This window comes from Corythoichthys intestinalis, chromosome 9, assembly GCF_030265065.1.
Source record: "Corythoichthys intestinalis isolate RoL2023-P3 chromosome 9, ASM3026506v1, whole genome shotgun sequence".
Classification (NCBI taxonomy): Eukaryota; Metazoa; Chordata; class Actinopteri; order Syngnathiformes; family Syngnathidae; genus Corythoichthys; species Corythoichthys intestinalis.
The window spans coordinates 34,162,072-34,183,627 of NC_080403.1; the positions used below are offsets into that span (position 1 = coordinate 34,162,072).

A 21,556-nucleotide genomic window follows, 5' to 3' on the forward strand; every position below is an offset into this window, starting at 1 on the left:
TGCACAGAGATGTCGAGATCTACGGCTTTCGGGAGCGGCAGCAGAGCAGATTAAAAATTTGAAGTACGTGGGGGAAAAAAACTTAATGATGCACGTTGATACGACGCACATAAAGGCAACCTCAATTTTAAAAAAAAGTCGTTAGAAAGTTGTATGGACTTACAATCCGCTAGCTTGTTGTTCCTTGTTGTCTTCCAAAGCTACACTTGGGTGACAGCGCTTTAAGTGTTCGTTCATAGCCGACGTGCTACCGTGGTATGCGAGCTCAGCTTAGCAAAGAGTACACACAGTGGCACGCTCTGTATTTTCCTTGAAATAATTCCAGGCTCTGGCCATTCTGGTCCGCTTTTTTGGCCTTATGCCACTTTCACCGCTTGCATCAGGAGCGCCCGCCATTCTAAACTTTATCCGCATGTAAATTTTTTTTTTTAACTCGTCATTACCTGTCGACAATATGTTTTGCCCGTCGATGCATTTACGTCATTGATGACGTTGACAACGTCGACTAGTCGGGACAGCTCTAAAATTTACCGTGTTTCCAAACAATCAAGATGGAGGGCAGCCTAGCTTGAGACACATCCTAAACTCCAGTGAGGAGGGAGAGGCGGAGTACATCTCACATGAGTGAAACAACCCAAACACTGCCACTATGCAAGCTGACAAATAATATGGAAATTTCACGCATTGTGAACGTATTACAGAAACGATGTCGCATTTCATCTCGTTGTTGTTCATTCGTCTTATGTTCTAGTCTCCCAAGCCACGTTTTTAGCTCGTCATTGTCATGAAAAAATTGTCTGTCGACGAAATATTTTTGTTATAGTCATTGCTGCTTCAAACTTTAATAAGACCTCCTCGCGGTCAACCAATCCAGACCACAGGTTGTCTGATTCAGTAATCATCAGAAGTATGAGGAACTAGGCAGCGAAATATATTACGAGGACAAAGCAATAGGGAAGGTGGAAGGAATGGCACAGGTAGCTGTAGATTTGAAGGTTCAAGTGGAACTTCTTAGATTTTAAATGGTCCACCAGATGATGTTAAAGATTCCAATGTTGTGTTTTTCAGATTCCGTTCTCTCTGGTGCAGTTTCCACTTTGGGAATTTTTAAAGGTACGTATTGGATCCTTGCCTTGCTTATACTGTATGTTGCGCTAGAACTGTGTTCCTTATTGCATCTATGACTCAGTATCATTACTTCCTTTAATGATGTCTTATGATTAATACATGGAAGTGAAGTTAAAATTGACATATTTACAGCAGAGAAACCCTTAGCAGCAGTAAAAAGATGAGTTGTTCAGTCCAGGTTTAATGGGTTCTTCACCCGACATCATCCTCACTCACAATTCATCACAAGTGGTGTGCAAATCCACTCGTGGCTTTTCGTTCTAAATCTATTTTTTAATGTGTTCCTTCGCCCATGTCTTGGCCCTTCTCCCCTTTAATTGCATGTCGCTGGACACTTTAAAAGGGTTTTCTCTTTGAAAAGGCAGCGTTTTGTTGGGGTGACATCATGTCTCAAGGGGCACGAAAGGCGGACAGTCAAACATTCCATCAATGTTAGGGGCTAATGGCTCTGCTAATTTGCACAATACTCTGCACATCTGCGTATGTGTGTGCCTGTGGATGCACACATGCTTGTGAGTGCTCATCGTGCTCATGTGAGTTTTGTGTATGTGTGTGTGTTAATTTCTCTCAGTTGTATTTTGGTATCCACAAGTGTGTCTTTGTTCTTAGTCAAAGGACTTCTCTTTCTATGGACATCTGGACCCACAAGTGGAATTTCTTGTACTTCTTTTACAGTCCTCTTATTTTCTCCTCATAGACTTTTGAACTTATTTGGTTTCATCACATAAACATCCACGAGAAAATGTTTGCGGTCTGTAAAATGGAAGGATTTTCCTCAAAATGTTATTAAAGGAAAAGACAAGACCTAGTATAAATGACCTTCATGTAAAATGGTTACTCAAAGAATTTGAATATGCAAATCACAAATTTCTTAGAACTATGATAACACAGCTATGTGTGACAAACATTGTCAGTCATGCCACAAATATACAGCACATAAACACTGATACACCCTAAACAGGTAAAGCTAAGAAAATAGGCACGCTTGAGAACTTCTGTACCTGTGCAGTATGCCTGTGTATAGGACAATGATGGCGCATAGCACAGTGGGTAGCCAATGTGTGACGAGCTGGTGGTACAATCTGAGATACTCGCATTTAAAGAGCACTAGTATTTAAAATGTCTGACAACAACTATTTTGCCTACTTCTTGCAAATATTGGCTATTGTTTACATTTTCTCCACTATTACACGTATGTAAAATAGACTTATGTCTTTTCACTTTTATTAAACAAGGCTCTTTCCACTGGGATGCATTTGATCGAGGTCTTGTCTTACACTTTTAAGTAGTTCTTACATGTCCTACAAATTTAGAAACGAATAAATTAATGCTCATATATCTAGTGCACCAATTATTCTCTCTTGGTTCATGGGTGCGCTGGGGCCAATTTTAGCTGACTTTGAGCAAGAAGTGGGATTCACCCACAACTGGACAGCAATTAATATCAAGACATTTTGACAAACATTCACATTTATTCTTACAATTTAAAGCCTTTACTTGGACTAAAACATGTTTTGAGAATTTTAGAAGAAGCTGAAGTACCATGAGAAACACCTACACAAAACACACGAGGAACACTTAAATTCCACACAGGAAAGACAAAAGTCGGAATTCATATTCCCATCGAGGAACACTTAAATTCCACACAGGAAAGACAAAAGTCGGAATTCATATTCCCATCAGGGGGAGGAGTATGTGGTAACCTGTTCTTCACCAAGATGCTGATTCAAGCATATTCCCAAAAGTGCCAAAAACCCCATATATTTTAAAATTTAATTCCACGAGAGTCATGCGGTTGATAGTGTACGTGTGTGTCTAAAACTAAATATACAGTGTATCACAAAAGTGAGTACACCCCTCGCATTTCTGCGGATATTTAAGTATATCTCTTCATGGGACAACACTGAAAAAATAACACTTTGACACAATGAAAAGTAGTCTGTGTGCAGCTTATATAATAGAGTTGATTTATTTTCCCCTCAAAACAACTCAAAATATGGCCATTAATACCTAAACCCCTGGCAACAAACGTGAGTACACCCCTTAGAAACTACATCCCTAAATGTCCAAATTGAGTACTGCTTGTCATTTTCCCTCCAAAATGTCACGTGACTCATTAGTGTTACTAGGTCCAGGTGTGCATAGGGAGCTCAAATTTGTAGTGCAGCTCTCACACTCTCTTATACTGGTCACCAAAAGTTCCAACATGGTACCACATGGCAAAGAACTCTCTGAAGATCTTAAAAGACGTATTTTTGCGCTACAAGAATATTGCCAACAGCCTGAAACTGAGCAGCAGCACAGTAGCTAAGATCATCCAGCGTTTTAAAAGAGCAGGGTCCACTCAGAACAGGCCTCGGGTTGGTCGTCCAAAGAAGCTGAGCACACGTGCTGAGCGTCACATCCAAATGCTGTCTTTTAAAGATCTTCACAGGAGTGCTGTCAGCATTGCTGCAGAGATTGAAGAGGTGGGGGGATCAAGCCTGTTAGTGCTCAGACCATACGCTGCACTCTACATCAAATTGGTGTGCATGGCTGTCACCCCAGGAGGAAGCCTCTTCTGAAGACGGTACACAAGAAAGCACGCAAACAGTTTGCTGTAGACATGTCAACAAAGCACAATGATTACTGGAACCATGTCCTATGGTCTGATGAGACGAAGATTAATTTGTTTGGTTCCGATGGTCTCAAGCATGTGTGGCGGCAACCAGGTGAGGAGTACAAAGATAAGTGTGTCATGCCTACAGTCAAGCATTGTGGTGGGAATGTCATGGTCTGGGGCTGCATGAGTGCTGCAAGTGTTGGAGAGTTACATTCCATTGAGGGAAACATGAACTCCAACAGGTACTGTGAAATACTGCAGCAGAGCTTGATCCCCTCCCTCCAGAAACTGGGTCGCAGGGCAGTGTTCCAGCATGACAATGACACCAAACACACCTCCAAGATGACCATTGCTTTACTGAAGAGGCTGAGGGTAAAGTTGATGGACTGGCCAACCATGTCTCCAGACTTGGAACTAATAGAACATCTTTGGGGGATCCTCAAGCAGAAGGTGGAGGTGCGCAAAGTCTCAAATATCCGGCAGCTCCGCAACGACGTCATGGAGGAGTGGAAGAGCATTCCAGTGGCAACCTGTGAAGCTCTGGTCAACTCCATGCCCAGGAGAGTAAAGGCATTTCTGGATAATAGTGGTGGCCACACAAAATATTGACAGTTGACATGTTGTATGTTAATATTGACAACTTTCACTAAGGGGAGTACTCACTTTTGTCGCCAGGGGTTTAGATATTAATGGCTATATTTTGAGTTAGTTTGAGGGGAAATTAAATTAACTCTATTACAATATATACACTGCACACAGACTACTTTTCATTGTGTGAAAGTTTCATTTTGTCAGTGCTGTCCCATGAAAAGATATTCTTAGATATCTGCAGAAATGCAAGGGGTGTGCTCACGTTTGTGATACACTGTATTGAACACTTTACTCGACACAAAGCATAAGAAAGAGACTATGTGCTTGGCTGCTCGCATTAGTAAGCAGTTGCCATGTGTGATAGAAATAAATCTTGAGAAAGCAACAACAAATGCCTGATGTCGTTCCTTGGGACATCACAATATCGCCAATATCGTTGGTCAGCATACTTTTGCGCACATAAAAACTAAGACTCCATCCCTGCTCTAAACTGGCTTAACAGCCAATAAGGGAAAGTGATTTAAAAACAGCATCTCTCATTCAGAATCATTTTTCGTGTTGTACACATACGACTTGACTAATAGCAAATAGAAACACAGTGTGGTGTTGCGCATATTTGCTGTAAGTGGAAACCATACCCACGAAGACGTGTGCGTCACAGTGGCGGAGACAGGTGACGCTTCCCAGGGCAGCCTTTTTATGCACCTCACTTTCCTGGAAGTGGCGCCAATTTGACAGCCCAAAAAGTCATGTCCGACAAAAGCTAAATTGATCACTTGCATTCTGTTGTTTGTGTAAATTTGGGTACCACCACTGTTGTTAATTTTCGTCATTTAATTTTCCCTGTACGCTCATTCTAAAATACTCCAATTCACTCAGTTTGCAAGACACGTCTGGAAATGGGGGCGTCTGGCCATACATCACAACAAAGCGCTAATGATAATGCAGGTTGTTACATGAACATATTCCAAAACATCTCCCAAGTTTTTGTGCTAATAAATCATCGCCCAACTACCTTGCTTTCACTAGCTACCGCTATGTGTCTCATTGACAGAGGCGTGGTTGAGGTTAGGGTTGCGAATAGTGTTATCTATAGACCACCCTACGCCTCCATTTCCATAAATGCCCCATTATTAGACACCCTCCATTTCCAGACATGCCCTTGTCTTGCAACCTGCAAACAGACCCTTCTCAATTCGCTCCGCACTGAGTCTGGAAGGACCAGCCCATCCACTGGCTGAGTGGACAACCGAGGCTAACCAGCTGTTGCCAAACAGCTCTGAATCTCGGTAGGCGAGCTCTCAAGCCCATCCCTGTGCCATCCACAACGGGCGGACCATAGATGGGCGCCGAATTGAAGCTTAATATTGTGTCGAACATTTAAAGTGTCCAAGACTAATTTGTCAAATCATGAGCAGGTCGTCACAGCTCGTGATTGTCAGGTGAGACAGCCAGTTTCCACACTTAAGATGTCCGAGTTAGGGAGAGTCAGTTGCTTATCAAAAGCCATACGTTCACGACCCCTGCTTTTAACCTTCATCCAAAAGGAGGCCGTTTACATGGTGACTCTTCGAGAATACGAAAAATTTCAAATTTGCATTTACATGGTTCCATCTCCATTCGAACAATGTCACAATCCATCCATCCATCCATTATCTTCCGCTTAGTCCGGGGTCGGGTTGCGGGGGCAGCAGCTTTAGCAGGGAAGCCCAGACTTCCCTCTCCCCAGCCACTTCAGCCAGCTCCTCCGGCGGGATTCCAAGGCGTTCCCAGGCCAGCCGAGCGACATAGTCTCTCCAGCGTGTCCTGGGTCGACCCCTGGGCCTCCCGCCGGTGGGACATGCCCGGAACACCTCTCCAGGGAGGCGTCCAGGAGGCATCCGAACCAGATGCCCGAGCCACCTCAACTGGCTCCTCTCAACGCGGAGGAGTAACGGCTCGACACCAAGCCCCTCCCGGATAACCGGGCTTCTCACCCTATCTCTAAGGGAGAGCCCGGACACCCTGCGGAGGAAACTCATTTCGGCTGCTTGTATCCGGGATCTTGTTCTTTCGGTCACGACCCACAGCTCGTGACCATAGGTGAGGGTAGGAATGTAGATCGACCGGTAAATCGAGAGCTTCGCTTTTTGGCTCAGCTCCTTCTTCACCACAACGGACCGGTGCAGAGTCTGCATCACTGCAGACATTGCACCGATCCGCCTGTCAATCTCCCGCTCCCTCCTACCCTCACTCGTGAACAAGACCCCAAGATACTTGAACTCCTCCACTTGAGGCAGGATCTCATCCCCGACCCGGAGAGGGCATGTCACCCTTTTCCGGCTGAGGACCATGGTCTCGGATTTGGAGGTGCTGATCTTCATCCCAACCGCTTCACACTCGGCTGCGAACTGCCCCAGTGAGAGTTGGAGGTTGCGGCTTGATGAAGCCAACAGCACCACATCATCTGCAAAAAGCAGAGATGCAATGCTGAGGCCACCAAACCGGACACCCTCAACGCTTCGGCTGCGCCTAGAAATTCTGTCCATAAAAATTATGAACAGAATCGGTGACAAAGGGCAGCCTTGGCGGAGTCCAATCCTCACTGGGAACGAATTCGACTTACTGCCGGCAATGCAGACCAGACTGTGACACCGGTCGTACAGGGAGCGAACAGCCCTTACCAAGGGGCTCGGTACCCCGTACTCCCGGAACACCCTCCACAGGACCCCCCTAGGCACACGGTCAAACGCCTTCTCCAAATCCACAAAACACATGTAGACTGGTTGGGCGAACTCCCATGCACCCTCGAGGACCCTGCTGAGGGTGTAGAGCTGGTCCACTGTTCCACGGCCGGGACGAAAACCACACTGCTCCTCCTGAATCCGAGATTCGACTTCCCGACGGACCCTCCTCTCCAGCACCCCTGAATAGACTTTACCGGGGAGGCTGAGGAGTGTGATACCTCTATAATTGGAACACACCCTCCGGTCCCCTTTTGACCACCACCCCGGTCTGCCAATCCAGAGGCACTGTCCCCGAATGGGGCAATGTCACAATTCCGCGTGAAAACGATGTAGTATTCATGCCAGGCCCTCGGGGGCAGTGAAGATTTACAAGGCGACAACCAATGATGCACTTTGACCCCAACAACCTCCTTAGCCCGGAAGACAACATACCCGCCCACTCCAAGCATTTTTCATTTTTCTTTTGCTCCAAAAGGCACAAAAATGGAAACATTCAACATATTTAAATTAAAAATATTGTAAAACCAGTAAATTAAAGCTGACCTTCCGCCATATTTGCTATTTTTAATTTTTATTAGCGCCGCTGCGCACGCCCAATGTGAGGTGTGGGAGTGCTGACGTTATCCACACGGGAGCTTTCAATTGATATGGATGCAGAGCAAGCCTCCCTCCCAAGCCCCCGCAATTGAATCCTTCCACTTTGGAGCCTGGATTAAATAGTTTGCGTCTTCACCTTCCGTTTTCGGCAACACCATATGAATGCAAGGTCATTCTGTAAAAGTCATTGCGTCTTGGTGTCGCAGAGTCACCATGTAAACTGCCCCTAAGTCTTCTAATTAATAATCAGGGGCATGAGACAAAACGGATTTATTTTACAGCTGCACCTCACACTTTGTAACATTTCTAGCAACAGTAGATAACCAAAATCAACAAAACATTTTGAAATATTGCTAGAAAGCAAACACACCCACAGTTAATGTCCACAGAAGTACACTCTACTGTTAAAGTGCACCCTCGCTCACTCTGCAAACTGGCTGAAGAGAAGAGGTTGGCAGAGAGACAAATGGAGGGAAAAATGCAAGAAAACAATTCCAGGCTGAAAAGCATTAAATTGAAAATCTGCAAAACAGCGATTTTGTATTGTTGTCAGGAGGGAAAATGTCAGCCAATGAACGCCATTTCAGATCAGACTTTATGGTCTTGTCTGAACCTGGATGAGTGTCAAGGGAGATGAGAGGGGCCGGTTTTGCAGACCCGGTCCTGCAGCTGTGTGACCCCCTGAACACTTAGGGCTGAAGTGGTTTGTGAAAGACAGACTAGTAGGAGGGATTGGCTAAAAACACGATCAACAAGGAATTAAGAAACCCCACAGAGAATGGTTTCTTTAACCACATTGCATTATAAATGCATGCGAGATAAAGGGGAAATTCAGAGTTTCAGCTATTTGTGTCTTTCATCCCTATGCCATTTTCCTTATCACTTCGTACTAGATTGACTTCATAGGAATCATTTACAATTCCTACATAGGTTTATGCAAACAATGGCATATACTCGCAAAACACATGAGCCTGGGTGTATGGGGTAGTCAGATACTCCAGTGTTTCGCAACGATTATAGAGAAAACACATCTTTCCTGTGGGCATGGAGTGGGCTAAAGCCTGAGTTATGCTTCCGCGTTGCGGTGACGGCGCAGCGACTACAGCGTCATTTCACATTCGATGGTTCTCCGGCCAGGTGACGCTTTGCTCTGTAATTCACCGCCAAGCTACTACATGGGTGTGGCGTTATGTTTGTACGGTTTTGGGGCAGGCTTGTTGACATTCTCTTGTCTAGTTTAATGGAGAAAAAATAAACAATTCAAGATGGAACGCTTGAATGTGGATCTTCAGCTCATCAACATTGAATAAATGTTGATCATACAAATGTTGAGGCGCAGGCCACACAGAAGACGGTTTCGAGGCGGTCTGTCCAACTTTTGATGCCGCATAGAGAGTTCTGGTGGAAACCAGCTAGCTGGAGCGGCTAGCTTCAAACTGGCGTCGAGCACTGCGTCCAGCGTTTTGTCCGAGGTCTGCAAAGCCCTCCAGTCCGATTTGTTTGCCGTGTCCTACAACCAGCCAGTGGGAAGCTATAGCAGATTTCTGGTGTCTATGGAACTTCCCAAACTGTGATGGAAGCATTGATGTTGACGTTATCATAAAAGCGTCGAGGCACTCTCAATTAGTGATGATGTATCATGTGTAAACTGTCTGTTGTTGACAAGTAAACATCAAAACAACTCTTTTGACACCAAACCTGTGCTTTATTATTCATATATTTGAAGTGTGACACGAAAATAAGTCAGACTCATAGGAAACATATGTACACAATAAATGATGAAGTGCACCGACCAAAAATACGACATAAAGTGATAAAAAGCTGGCAGTTTTTGGCCGACTGGGTCACCGCTTCGTGTGGCCATTCGATTCCGAACACACACATACTTGTGTGGTCCTTCCATTCTTTTATTCAATCGCTGGCTGACCTCCAGCCCCGTATTTTCAGCAATCTACTCCCACGAATTGCTTGCCACTTGGCAATCTTCATAATGTCTTGACGAGCCATTGTAGAAGTTGTCGTACTTGCTCTTCGTTGATACTCTCGTAGGCTTGGTCCATTTTTGCGTGTAGAAAAATAATGTTTGAGAATGGCGGTGATTTCGCGCTGAACCGGAAACAACTGTCTGAGGGGACCAATCATAGTCCATTTCCACCACGTCACACGCGTTGACGCGACGCGAAGTCAGAAAAAAAAGAAGGACCCAGAGAGGCTACGGCGCAAGGTCGTAAATCGGGTCTTCCTTGACGGCGCAGGTCTGACGCGGAAGCATAACTCAGGCTTATTGCAGCGTTGGACAGCAAATTGACCTGTAATGGCTCAGTTTTATACTCGCTCCATTTGGCGTAAAAGAGACACACAACAGAGAATCGTAAGAGAATGTTAATTATACCAACTGAATATGCAGCGGTCTACCTAAAAAAAAAAAAAAAAACTCTAAATGCACACGTGACCTGCACACAGGACTACCAGATTTTTGTGCAAGAAGTCTGACCCTGACACAAAGGTTCAAAGGTCAAAGAATTTGTTTAACCTGGTTTTACCGACTGATTTATTTATGAATCAAAGTGAAGGCAGGGAGAGACAGAAAGAGCAAAGAATCCATTTGCATGAGGCCTTTTGATGTGGAAAAAACTTCTTTTTGCGCTTGGATCTAATGGAATACACATGACACATCCTTTCCTTTAACACAGTCAGATGTTTCCTTTTTAGTTTTTTGTGTGTAATTACTTGTTTGTGTTGCACACACTCTTTGGAAACACATCGTCTTTGTGATGGACACATCTGTGTGAAATAGGAGGCGATAACGTGCAACAGATTAACCTTCCAGAAGGAAGAGGTGGAGGTTGGCTATCTAAAGAAAATAGCAGTAATTTCTCTATGGTCTAGCGCCGTTGGTCTTGCTGACACATAATCATACCTCACAGTGCCCGAGGTAGCCCAGCTGTCCACATGAATTTTGCACAAAGGTTGACCTCATAGTCTGTACTCTGAGGAAAAGTGCCCTGTTCTTCCTGTGGTTTCTGAAGCAGCAATTATTAAATGTGAGGGTTTAGCCTACATGTTCAACGGTAATTATAAAAACTTCTTAAATGAATTACATTCATATTTTTTTAAGTTACTGAGTTAGACATGAAATACTGCCAATTTACCAGCCACCACTTTAGGTTCACCGGCATAATTAAAGCAACATTAGGTAACTTTTCAACCTTTATAAAATATTTTTATAACATTTGTGATAATATGTCGACTGACAACTAGTCGAACCCTGTTTATATCTATGGGGTCTGTACTGGCACTAAGTAACTTTGAGGTGGGTGGCAGGAACCCTGTAACACCAAAAAACATAACAAAAAACCTACAAATGTGCTGACCGCTTTACAGCATACGTTACTTCCTCTTTTCCCCATTCCTTATAAAGACTGAAGTCGATGCGAACGCTTTTGTGCAAAATTCTGCAAAGATGACAGAGCAACAAAAGAGACAAAAAGTTTTGTCTGAGGAGGAAAAAATAAGGAGGCTACCAGGATATACAGAATAAACATTGGCCCGGCTTTCACTCGGTGGCGTAACACCCCGCCCCTCTTAACTGAACTCGTCAGCGCTGACCTGCAAAATGTCATCATTGTTTTTATCTATCGACTGCAATATTTTTACAGGATATTCTTTGTATCGAGTATTTTTCCCCCGATAGTTAAGTAAATTGTATGGTTATGACAAATAAGTCTTGTGCTAAATGGAAAATGGAATATTACAAATGCATTTATCAGTATGACAGGGCTAAATTGCTGCATAATGGTCAAAACTGCTGACTTCTTAAACCTGCCGAACAGTATTTTATGCCACCAGAGTTCCGCCACCGGCTCTTGTCATTTCCCTGCGGGTACTCGAAGACGGAGGAAAGAGTGTAAACAAAAGAGGAGAGTGAGAGGTAGGCTACATGCTAACCTGAACTGAGCGGCTCTTCCAAGTCTCTTCCTCGCCTATCGAACACAAAAAAATCACACAAAACCACTCCGACTCATGTCACACACGGCGGCGGGGGTGATTGCCCCTCACTGATCGGCCAGCCCCCGCTGGCAAGGTAGTTTCTGCTTGTCTTCCCCCTCCTGCGGCAGGAGTGCTCGTTGCCGGGGACGCAGCAGGGGAATGAATGTTGAAAATAGCGCATTCTCAGTGGACAAACCGGCCGACGTTGGAGCGTGGCTGCCCCAGTGCGGCTGCCCAAGCCAAATATAGCGCTCTCTAGGTGGGCCGAGAGGGGTGGAAGTCTTGACACAATCAAGAACCGCAGATGAGAGTGCGTGGCTGCCCGAGCAGGGCAATCCCACCTTAATCAGCTGGCGACCATAGTGTGCAAGAAGCCGCCGGTCATTGGCTGAGGGAGGTGGCCAATCCCGCCTTCTCGGTGGACAGGGAGCATTGTCACCCACAAAATGCAAGCCAACTGCTTATGAAAACGTGTGCCATGATCTCAGTATTTTGCATAATAAAAAAACAGCAAGCTTACTCACTTCCTCGTCCGTCCAATAGTCCCTCGATTGTCAGACTTGTTTTGCCCATTCTTCGCGGTGAACAGGATCTTTTTGAAACCCCAAAAGCCTCACACCACTCTCCCTGGTGTAGCAATAAAAGCCTATAGCACATTGGGCTGACGTGATGTGAAAAATAAACAAATTAATCCGCAAAATCAACTGAATCCGCGGTCCTTCTGCATATAATAGTATGGATGTACTGTATAGTGTAGATGATCACATTCATGGACGTCACATTCGACTTCTTCCTCAACCCGAGACTAGCCATTTTCATGGCACGGGATTAAAAAAGTTGAATAAATATACAGTGTATCACAAAAGTGAGTACACCCCTTGCATTTCTGCAGATATTTAAGTATATCCTTTCATGGGACAACACTGACAAAATGACACTTTGACACAATGAAAAGTAGTCTCTGTGCATAGAGTTAATTTATTTTTCCCTCAAAATAACTCAAAATATAGCCATCTATATTTTGTATATATATCTAAACCCCGTGCAACAAAAGTGAGTACACTCCTTAGAAACTACGTACATCCCTAAATGTGAAAATTGAGTACTGCTTGTCATTTTCCCTCCAAAATGTCATGTGACTAGTTACAGTACACAATAAAAGCCCGCCTGTCTCCGCAGACCATAGGACATGGTTCCAGTAATCCATGTGCTTTGGTGACATGTCTTTAGCAAACTGTTTGCGGGCTTTCTTGTGTACCGTCTTCAGAAGAGGCTTCCTCCTGGGGTGACAGCCATGCACACCAATTTGATGTAGAATGCGGCGTATGGTCTGAGCACTAACAGGCGGACCCCCCACCTCATCAATCTCTGCAGCAATGCTGACAGCACCCCTGTAACGAGTCACATGACATTTTGGAGGTAAAATGACAAGCAGTATTCAATTTGGACATTTAGAGATGTACGTAGTTTCTAAGGGGTGTTACTACTTTTGTTTCCAGGGGTTTAAATATTAATCGCTATATTTTGAGGGGAAAATAAATTAACTCCAATATATAAGCTGCACACAGACTACTTTTCATTGTGTCAAAGTGTCATTTTGTCATTGTTTTCCCATGAAAAGATATACTTAAATATCTGCAGAAATGCTAGGCGTGTACTCACTTTTGTGATAACACTGTATCGATCGCTTCCACACACATCCAAGCGGTCCATTTCATTCAAGAGCATAAAATACTACTTGTAATATGAAATAATCATGCTTTCTTGTGTCACATGCATATTAAGGCAAAACATTACTGCTTTTGTCCACAGGTGCCGCTAAAATTGACCAAAACTGAAACTAATGTTCCTTCAATGGCCTTCATTTAAATCAGTGCTTCTCAATTATTTTCTGTTACGCCCCCCCAAGGAAGACGTAAATGTTTCGCGCCCCCCCAACTCTCTGCCGCCACTGTAAATAGTATCATTCGTCTATATTACTATTATAAGTACGCCTCAGCCTAACATTGTGTCCTTTTTTTTCTATTAAAGAAAAAAAGTAACATAGATCAACTTATAATAAAGTATAACTTTTTTAACATTGTGTTGCTTGTAACAGAAAAGACTTAACGCGCATCAATTTGCCTGAAGTTAAAAAAAAAAAAAAAAAAAAAGTCACATCCAAACTGTAAAAATACACTCAAGGTACATTTTTGACCATTTGATACTGAAAAATAAAATGTAATAAAATCAGTAAATAATAACAAATTCAAATTGATTAGAAACATTTACTCTTCAGGACAACATGCCAAAAAATTTGACCGAAAAAAACAAAAACAAAACTGAATAGGGGGGGGGGGGGGGGGGAGTCATTGGACAGAAGGAAAGTTTTTATTTTCGCTGATTCACCACAGTGCTCACTGGTTTACTGATATAACACTGACAAAGCGGGACGATTGTGACAATTGGCAATATTCGGCACATTTTCGCTGAAAAACAATCAAGCAGCTTATCAATGAGATTGAGGTCTAATGTCTTTAAGTGGCGTCTTAACTGATTTGGCTTCTCCGCTATAATCATTTTTAGACTCAGTAAACAGTGGTCTTTCCTCATTTCCCACTATATTAAAAGTCAAAGGCAAACGGCCCGAAAAAAGCGCATTCTCGGCGGCCGAGGGAGAACCGAAGAAGACAGTGGGTCGCTGCGTGAGTCCAGCTCGGCATGAGTCTCTTCCGTGTGCTCTTGCTTACTTCAAAAATACTGCACGCACTTTGAAAATGAGAGCGCCACTGCCACCCACGGAGTGGATGTGCAAGTACACTTTATTCTAGTACGGCAAAAAAAAAAAAGAAAAAAAAAAAGCATGTTCCCCGAGGTCACTCGCGCCCCCCCTGGCATCGCTCTGCGCCCCCCTGGGGGGGCGCGCCCCATCATTTGAGAAGTACTGATTTAAATGAAGGCCATTGACAGTAGTTATTACCAATTGTTAAGCGTTTTTGATTTAGGTCTTATTTGTGAAAAAGTTAAAAATTGCAAAATATAGTCATAGAGCCCAATTCATGACCAGTAGGCCAGAGCAAAATAAAACTTATGAAAATGTGTGCAGTCACAACAAACTACTTCTCTCTTTGCCATATTCCCTTTTCTCCACTTTCTTTGCTCTCTCATACTTTATAATCAACTCTCTTTATTGTCTCTCTCCTCTCTTCTAGGCTCAATGGTCACAGAGGCAAGGTCTCACACTCCACTCTTGGCAAGCTGCACTATGTGGAGCCTTTGCAGGTGCAGAGGATTATGGGTGCTTCTTTGGGAATAGGTGGAAGGGGAGGGCTGGTTGGATAGGTGAAAAGGTGGCTGGGAGGCCATGTATGTTTCTACAGAGGCGAATTTGCTGTTAAAGCTGACTCTCAATCACTTAACAAATCTGCTGAGAAGGTTGGCATGGGGACAAAGCGAGGAGAAAAAGAAAAAGAAAGAAAGAAAGAAATTCCCGACCGACAAACAATAAATGTGAAATGCACAACAGCAAATTTGCATAGTTAGGTTGGAAAATGTCAGCCAGTAAACAACATACCAGATCAGACTTTATGGTCCTGCCTAAGCCTGGATGAGTATCAGGGGAGGTGAGAGGAGCCTGTTCCGGGGAATGGTTCCCTGCAGCTGTGCGACCTCCTGAGCACTGGGGCCTGAAGTGGTTTGTTCAAGACAAACTACTGTGAGGGTTTAGGTAAAAACAAGATGAACAAGGGAGTAGGAAATACCACGAAGAGTGTCTTCAACTTTACAAGCATTGTAAATGTTAACTCAGCTATTCAAAAAGAGTATCTGTACATTGTAGACGGTGTAATAGTCCAATTTAATAGAATTACAGAATTGTCTAAATTTTTCATTATTGTAATGTTGCCAGACATGTATTACTAGGTAGATTTATTAGGTCTCATTCGAAACCACCCATTCGGTCAATGAGCGGCGGTATATATACCTGGTACACACTATGAAAATGCACACAAAATATACATTCTCAATGAAATTTCAGCTCACTTGGTAAATATTCAAAGAACAAAACCACCTCCTCTTGCATTGAACTTCACCCTCTCATTCACTCAAGCTCTTGACTTTGGAAGTGCTTACGCCTTTTGTGCTTAATCATCCCAAATGCCTTGAACCACTTGTGGATGAACAGGACTACGCCTGGTTTTAGTTTTATTTTTCCTCTCAGCTAAAGACAAAATTCAGAATACCCCCCCCGAAATAGTGCAAAACACAAGTTGTATTCCTGTATTGACGTAATCCATCCAAGAAAGATTTGTAAAAAAAAAATATTAATAATCAGCCTTTGTCACACCATATCACAACTACTACAAACACACACATCTCAGGTCTTCACTTAATTTTGTTTCATCATGTGTTACTCGTGGGAGAAATTAAAACTGTCTGTTTTTTGCAACCTAATAGAGGAGCTCCCAGATGGATAATATCATCACCAAAAGCACACCATTACTTCACTGTTTATGGCTTCTTTGATATATTACTGTAACTGTGGTAGCACGTATGGCTCCTATAGGCATACCTATTTTGTATTTAACCATGTGCCTTTCATGTGCCTCTTGACTGATATTTTTGTACTGCTGTAGGTGCGGTGGCAGCACTTGTTACCACTCCTCTGGATGTGGCGAAGACTAGGATAATGCTGGCGAAGGTATGCAAAGCTCTCTCTCCATAGCTCTCTCTCCCCCTTAATCACAGGCACTTTTTAAACAAGTCTGTCAGGTGAAGCCTTGCAGGCTGTGAACTGACTGAGGTACATAAAGGACACTGAAGGAAGACACATGAATACATGCATCTATCATCCAATCTGGACTGTGGACAGTGTTGGGAAGACATTTTTGTGAGTGTATGGTTTGTGTTAGAAGGGAGGAACAGTAAGAACTGCGTCAGAAAATTTTCCATCTCGGGGCTGCTTGTCTCTGAGAGTTGAACCAGAAGGTTCAACACATTAACTCCTCACAGAACATCCTTACCCTGGACACCCATATGCACACACACATTAACTAGCAGCTTCTATCTCTCAGCTCCCTCTTACTGAATTTTCTTCTCCTTTTTGAGCGTTGGCTTCCTCTGACTGTCTGGCTGCCCTCCTTGTGTATTATGTGTATTTCAGGTAGTGGGTTTGAACTCAAATCAGCCCACGCACACACTTTGCAGATGCTTCTCGTATCAAACATGGCATTACTAGCCATCCACCCCCGTTCTTAGCAAATGAGATGCTGGAATTAACGCAAAAAGGCTTTGATTTACTGGAAGTGGATCGGTATGCTGTATACGATATGTTAAAAGCAGCTGCTGTGATTTTTCTTACACAGCTATCTGGCAGTGTGCAGAGCATCAGTTTGAATTTGTCATTCGTGTTTTTAGATCTTCCGCAGATGAGCTGATCGTGCTATGACATACACAAACTCTGTTGGATTTATCGAGTCAATTAGCCAATCAATGTCTTTATTTTAGATGTACATTGTTGAAAACAGCCGACAATTGCATCTCAGATGTAGGCCTATCGCGGTAACAAATTTTAGTGTGCGATAATTTATCTCACAAATTACTGCGATATGCGATATTATTGCGCCCCCCCCCCCCCCCCCCCCAATTTTTTAAAAACCAATTTACAATAACAGTGAGAATACAGTATATATTAATAAATCAAGTACACCCATTTAAATGCGATAAGAAATCACAACTAAAAACAATAGACCATGCCTCTTAAGTGAAAGACAACAATATAATTATTAATACCGCACAGAAACACAGAATGTGTTTTTTAAGAAAAAAAAATACAATTGCAGTTAATAACTTAAGCATTTAGGCAAATGAAAACTTTTCCCCTCAAAGCTTCTGCAATGGTGTTCCATAGGGATGCAACGAACAGTTGAGTCACGGTTTGGTACGATTTTCGATACGGGGGACATGATTTTCGATCCGATTCAACACATTTAATGCTCTGAATGAAAAAATAACAACTGTATTCTTTCTTTATTTTTATTCATTTTTTTTTTTTTTTAAACAAGCAAAAATTAAATTGCCATCATATAAACATGCATTGTAGTGCATAATATATATGTGCTTACTTCTTACTGATCTGAAGAAATTTAGTATCAAAGTGCTGAGAACAGTCTTCACTGTTTGTAAAGTGAGGCGGGGCACACTTTTGATTGCTACAGCTCTCTTAGCAGCTAGGTTTACTACATGAGCAAGGCATCCTATTTGTGGTCCGAATCCATATGTGTCACGTACTAAATTAACAATTTTGCATTTGCAGCATTATCTATAGTCACTGGTATGGATTGATTTGGGCTTCTTAACTTCCTTTCAGTCTTGGCGGATTATAATTCATCGATGTAGTATATAGACTACGTGTCCCATAATCACTCTGGGCTCACGTAGCCAATGGCATGGGACGTAGCACATCTAGTTTGCTATTTCATGATATCTAGTGTGTGCGCGCATTAAAAAAGATAGCAAACGCCACAAAAGTCACGTCTGCTCATTACTGTACAACACCGGCATATGACAATCGACTTTCATAAACAGGACGAGTTTGAAGCACAGCGCTCTTAATTTGCCACCCAAATATCCGGTGTTGTGCCGAAAAATAGCCTCCCCGCGTGAAATGTCACCACTGACGGGAGCGCCCACACGTCAACAACACCGCCACGCCGGAGATGGTCCGCAGTCAATCCGGAGCAATGACGTGGCCGGTATACGTTGAAAAATAGGATATAATGGGAACGATTGGCTCCGGCGCTATTTTTTGCCAGACCTGGAACGAAGATGCATTTTGCGCAGTTTATCACAAGGAATCTGAACTTTTAACAGCACGTCTGCCGCACGCGCGCACGCACGTGCACGCGAGGCGATAAATCGCAGCGGAAAAATTACCGCCTTCATTTTTATTTATCGTGCGAAGAATGGAATTATTGCATATTGCGACAGGCTTACTCAGATTATGTTAATATTGTAACATTGGCAATGAAGTCGCCAGCTTCGTCAGGTTTTTAACCATTAATTTCAGAATTTGTGCAACACAACACGGCTACGGTTAGCTGTGGCTGACGCCAACAACAACAACATGGAAAGACAACGTAAAAACTCTGCCGCACCTCTCTCACTCTGTCGTCAGTCACACGGTGCGTTCGGGAGCAGCTTGCAAAACAGACCTGCCACATTAGAACCTAATTCGTTATATAATTATTATTATTATAATTCCGATTTGTATTTATTTGTTTTGGTGTGTGTAATTGCTATTTGTAATTGTACCTGCAGTATTTATTCAGCATTTGGCGTAGGTGTTTGGGCTGTGGAACGAATTAATCGAAATATTATGTATTCTTTTGGTAAAATCCTGCTCGACATACAGTGGGTCAAATAAGTATTTAGTCTCCCACCAATTGTGCAAGTTCTCCTACTTGAAAAGATTTGAGAGGCCTGTAATTGTCAACATGGGTAAACCTCAACCATGAGAGACAGAATGTGTGGAAAAAAACAGAAAATCATATCGTTTGATTTTTAAAGGGTTTATTTCCAAATTAGAGTGGAAAATAAGTATTTGGTCACCTACAAACAAGCAAGATTTCTAGCTGTCAAAGAGGTCTAACTTCGTCTAACGAGGTCTAACGAGGCTCCACTGGTTACCTGTATTAATGGCACCTGTTTTAACTCATTATCGGTATAAAAGACACCTGTCCACAAGCTCAGTCATTCACACTCCAAACTCCACTATGGCCAAGACTAAAGAGCTGTCGAAGGACACCAGAGACAAAATTGTAGACCTGCACCAGGCTGGGAAGACTGAATCTGCAATAGGTAAAACGCTTGGTGTAAAGAAGTCAACTGTGGGAGCAATTATTAGAAAATGGAAGACATACAAGACCACTGATAATCTCCCTCGATCTGGGGCTCCATGCAAGATCTCACCCCGTGGCGTCAAAATGATAACAAGAACGGTGAGCAAAAATCCCAGAACCACACGGGGGCACCTAGTGAATGACCTACAGAGAGGTGGGACCACAGTAACAAAGGCTACCATCAGTTACACAATGCGCCACCAGGGACTCAAATCCTGCACTGCCAGACGAGTCCCCCTGCTGAAGCCAGTACATGTCCAGGCCCGTCTGTGGTTCGCTAGTGAGCATTTGGATGATCCAGAAGAGGACTGTGAGAATGTGTTATGGTCAGATGAAACCAAAATAGAACCTTTTGGTAGAAACACAAGAATGGGTCAAAATACCAGCAACAGTGTGTGAAAACCTTGTAAAGAGTTACAGAAAACGTTTGGCCTCCGTTATTGCCAACAAAGGGTAACAAAGTAACAAGTAACAAGTAAGGTAACAAAGTATTGAGATTAACTTTTGGTATTGACCAAATACTCATTTTCCATCATGATTTGCAAATACTTTAAAAATCAAACGATGGGATTTTTTTTTTTTTTCCCCCACATTCTGTCTCTCATGGTTGAGGTTTACCCATGTTGACAATTACTGGCCTCTCTAATATTTTCAAGTGGGAGAACTTGCACAATTAGTGGTTGACTAAATACTTATTTGCCCCACTGTACGACTATTTCGACATACAAACCAGGTCTTGAACGAATTAAATTTGTATGTAAAGGTACCACTGTATAGTAAACTCTTCTACAATGCAAAAAGATAGATGGTTCAAGACTAAAGCGGGAAAGTAGAGAAGAGGTGGTGAGCAAGTTTTTTCTGCAGCGTGTCAAAAGACATGTTGTGAAACACGGCTGAATGTTTGGTATCCCACTGGAATTGCCCCACTAGCCTTGGTTGTAACACTAACATCCATAGTGACATGTGCTGCTGTTTCAACAACAGTCATACGCAGTCAAGTTATTCAAGTCGAAGTACTGTATGCATCAGTTGCTGCAATGTTAAGAAAATGTTTGCCATTGGAACACACGCAGTCTAACCTTATTTAGCGTGTATGGGATGTTTTGATCAATTTTGACATCCTCTTCTGCAAACACTCTAATTACAGAAACAGGTCTAAGAAAAAACAATAGTGTTGTCATTGTCATCAATAAGCCACATGCTGCCATTTTTTTCCTTCTCGTTTTCATATCCTCTCACATGGATGAAATGTGGGAATCTATCTTTCGTTCCAGCAGATCTGGTCGTCAGGATTCACAGCAGACGCTTCCCACTGTTTCTTTCATGCTCAATGAGCCACACACTTTCTGTCTCTCTGCCATGTGTGCTGACTTCACCCCAACTGGCCCGGTCCTGCGGGTCTCTGCCACCCTACAGTGATGGATCCAAAACGCTTTGGCCGGCTAAGCTTTATTGTGTAAATAAGAAGCACTAGACTGTAGGTGTCTGTGTGTATGTGTTTGCCCGGGAAAATGGCTGACTGTTTCTGAATGTCTAGCTGTGTGTTGGAGTTGTCACCTGGCTGACACAGCTGTTCATGAGGAAAAAAGAGGGAAGGTTTGATGAAGAAAGACCAGATGAGAAAGACTAAACACTGTCTCCCTCTGAAGAGCAGGAAGTGAAGCAGACCTTTTTATCCATCTTCATACCTCATTCTCTCGTCTTTGCTAGGCTGGGTCAACCACCGCAAGCGGCAACATCCCACTGGTGCTTTGTGACGTGTGGAAGAGTCAAGGGCTTACTGGGTGAGTGTGCAAAGTCTGTCTGTGGCTGTTTTAATAGCAATAGCATCTTTATCCAAGCCCCTAGAAATGTCCTCTCTGACATGAATTGATCTCCCTTGGCCTCATCACTCATGTTAGAAAGCTTAAAGCAAATGGAGACCTTGCTGTAAAAGGGAGTGAATGCACAACCACAGCTGAAAATTGAGACGTAAAATAGCTTTTTTCTTACTTGGCCTCGTCTTATTCATGAAGGTATTACAAAGGCCAACTGGAAAGGTTTAT

The 21,556-nt window shown here is 43.1% G+C and overlaps 1 protein-coding gene across 4 annotated transcripts in view; it reads left to right on the forward strand.

The window, feature by feature from the left end:
- Positions 1-21,556, forward strand: part of slc25a26 (solute carrier family 25 member 26) — a 99,510-nt gene that overhangs the window by 42,562 nt on the left and 35,392 nt on the right. For 3 of the 4 annotated variants that reach the window (XR_009064303.1, XM_057844802.1, XM_057844803.1), the window contains exons 6-9: positions 1,069-1,113; positions 14,826-14,895; positions 16,248-16,312; positions 21,222-21,295. Coding sequence is in view for 2 of the 4 variants with exons in the window: in XM_057844802.1 (XP_057700785.1) it covers positions 1,069-1,113; positions 14,826-14,895; positions 16,248-16,312; positions 21,222-21,295 (254 nt within the window). In the remaining 2 variants the exon portion in view is untranslated. Of the gene's footprint in view, positions 1-1,068; positions 1,114-11,493; positions 11,576-14,825; positions 14,896-16,247; positions 16,313-21,221; positions 21,296-21,556 lie in introns of all 4 variants that reach the window. The other variant, XR_009064304.1, reaches the window with a different exon arrangement.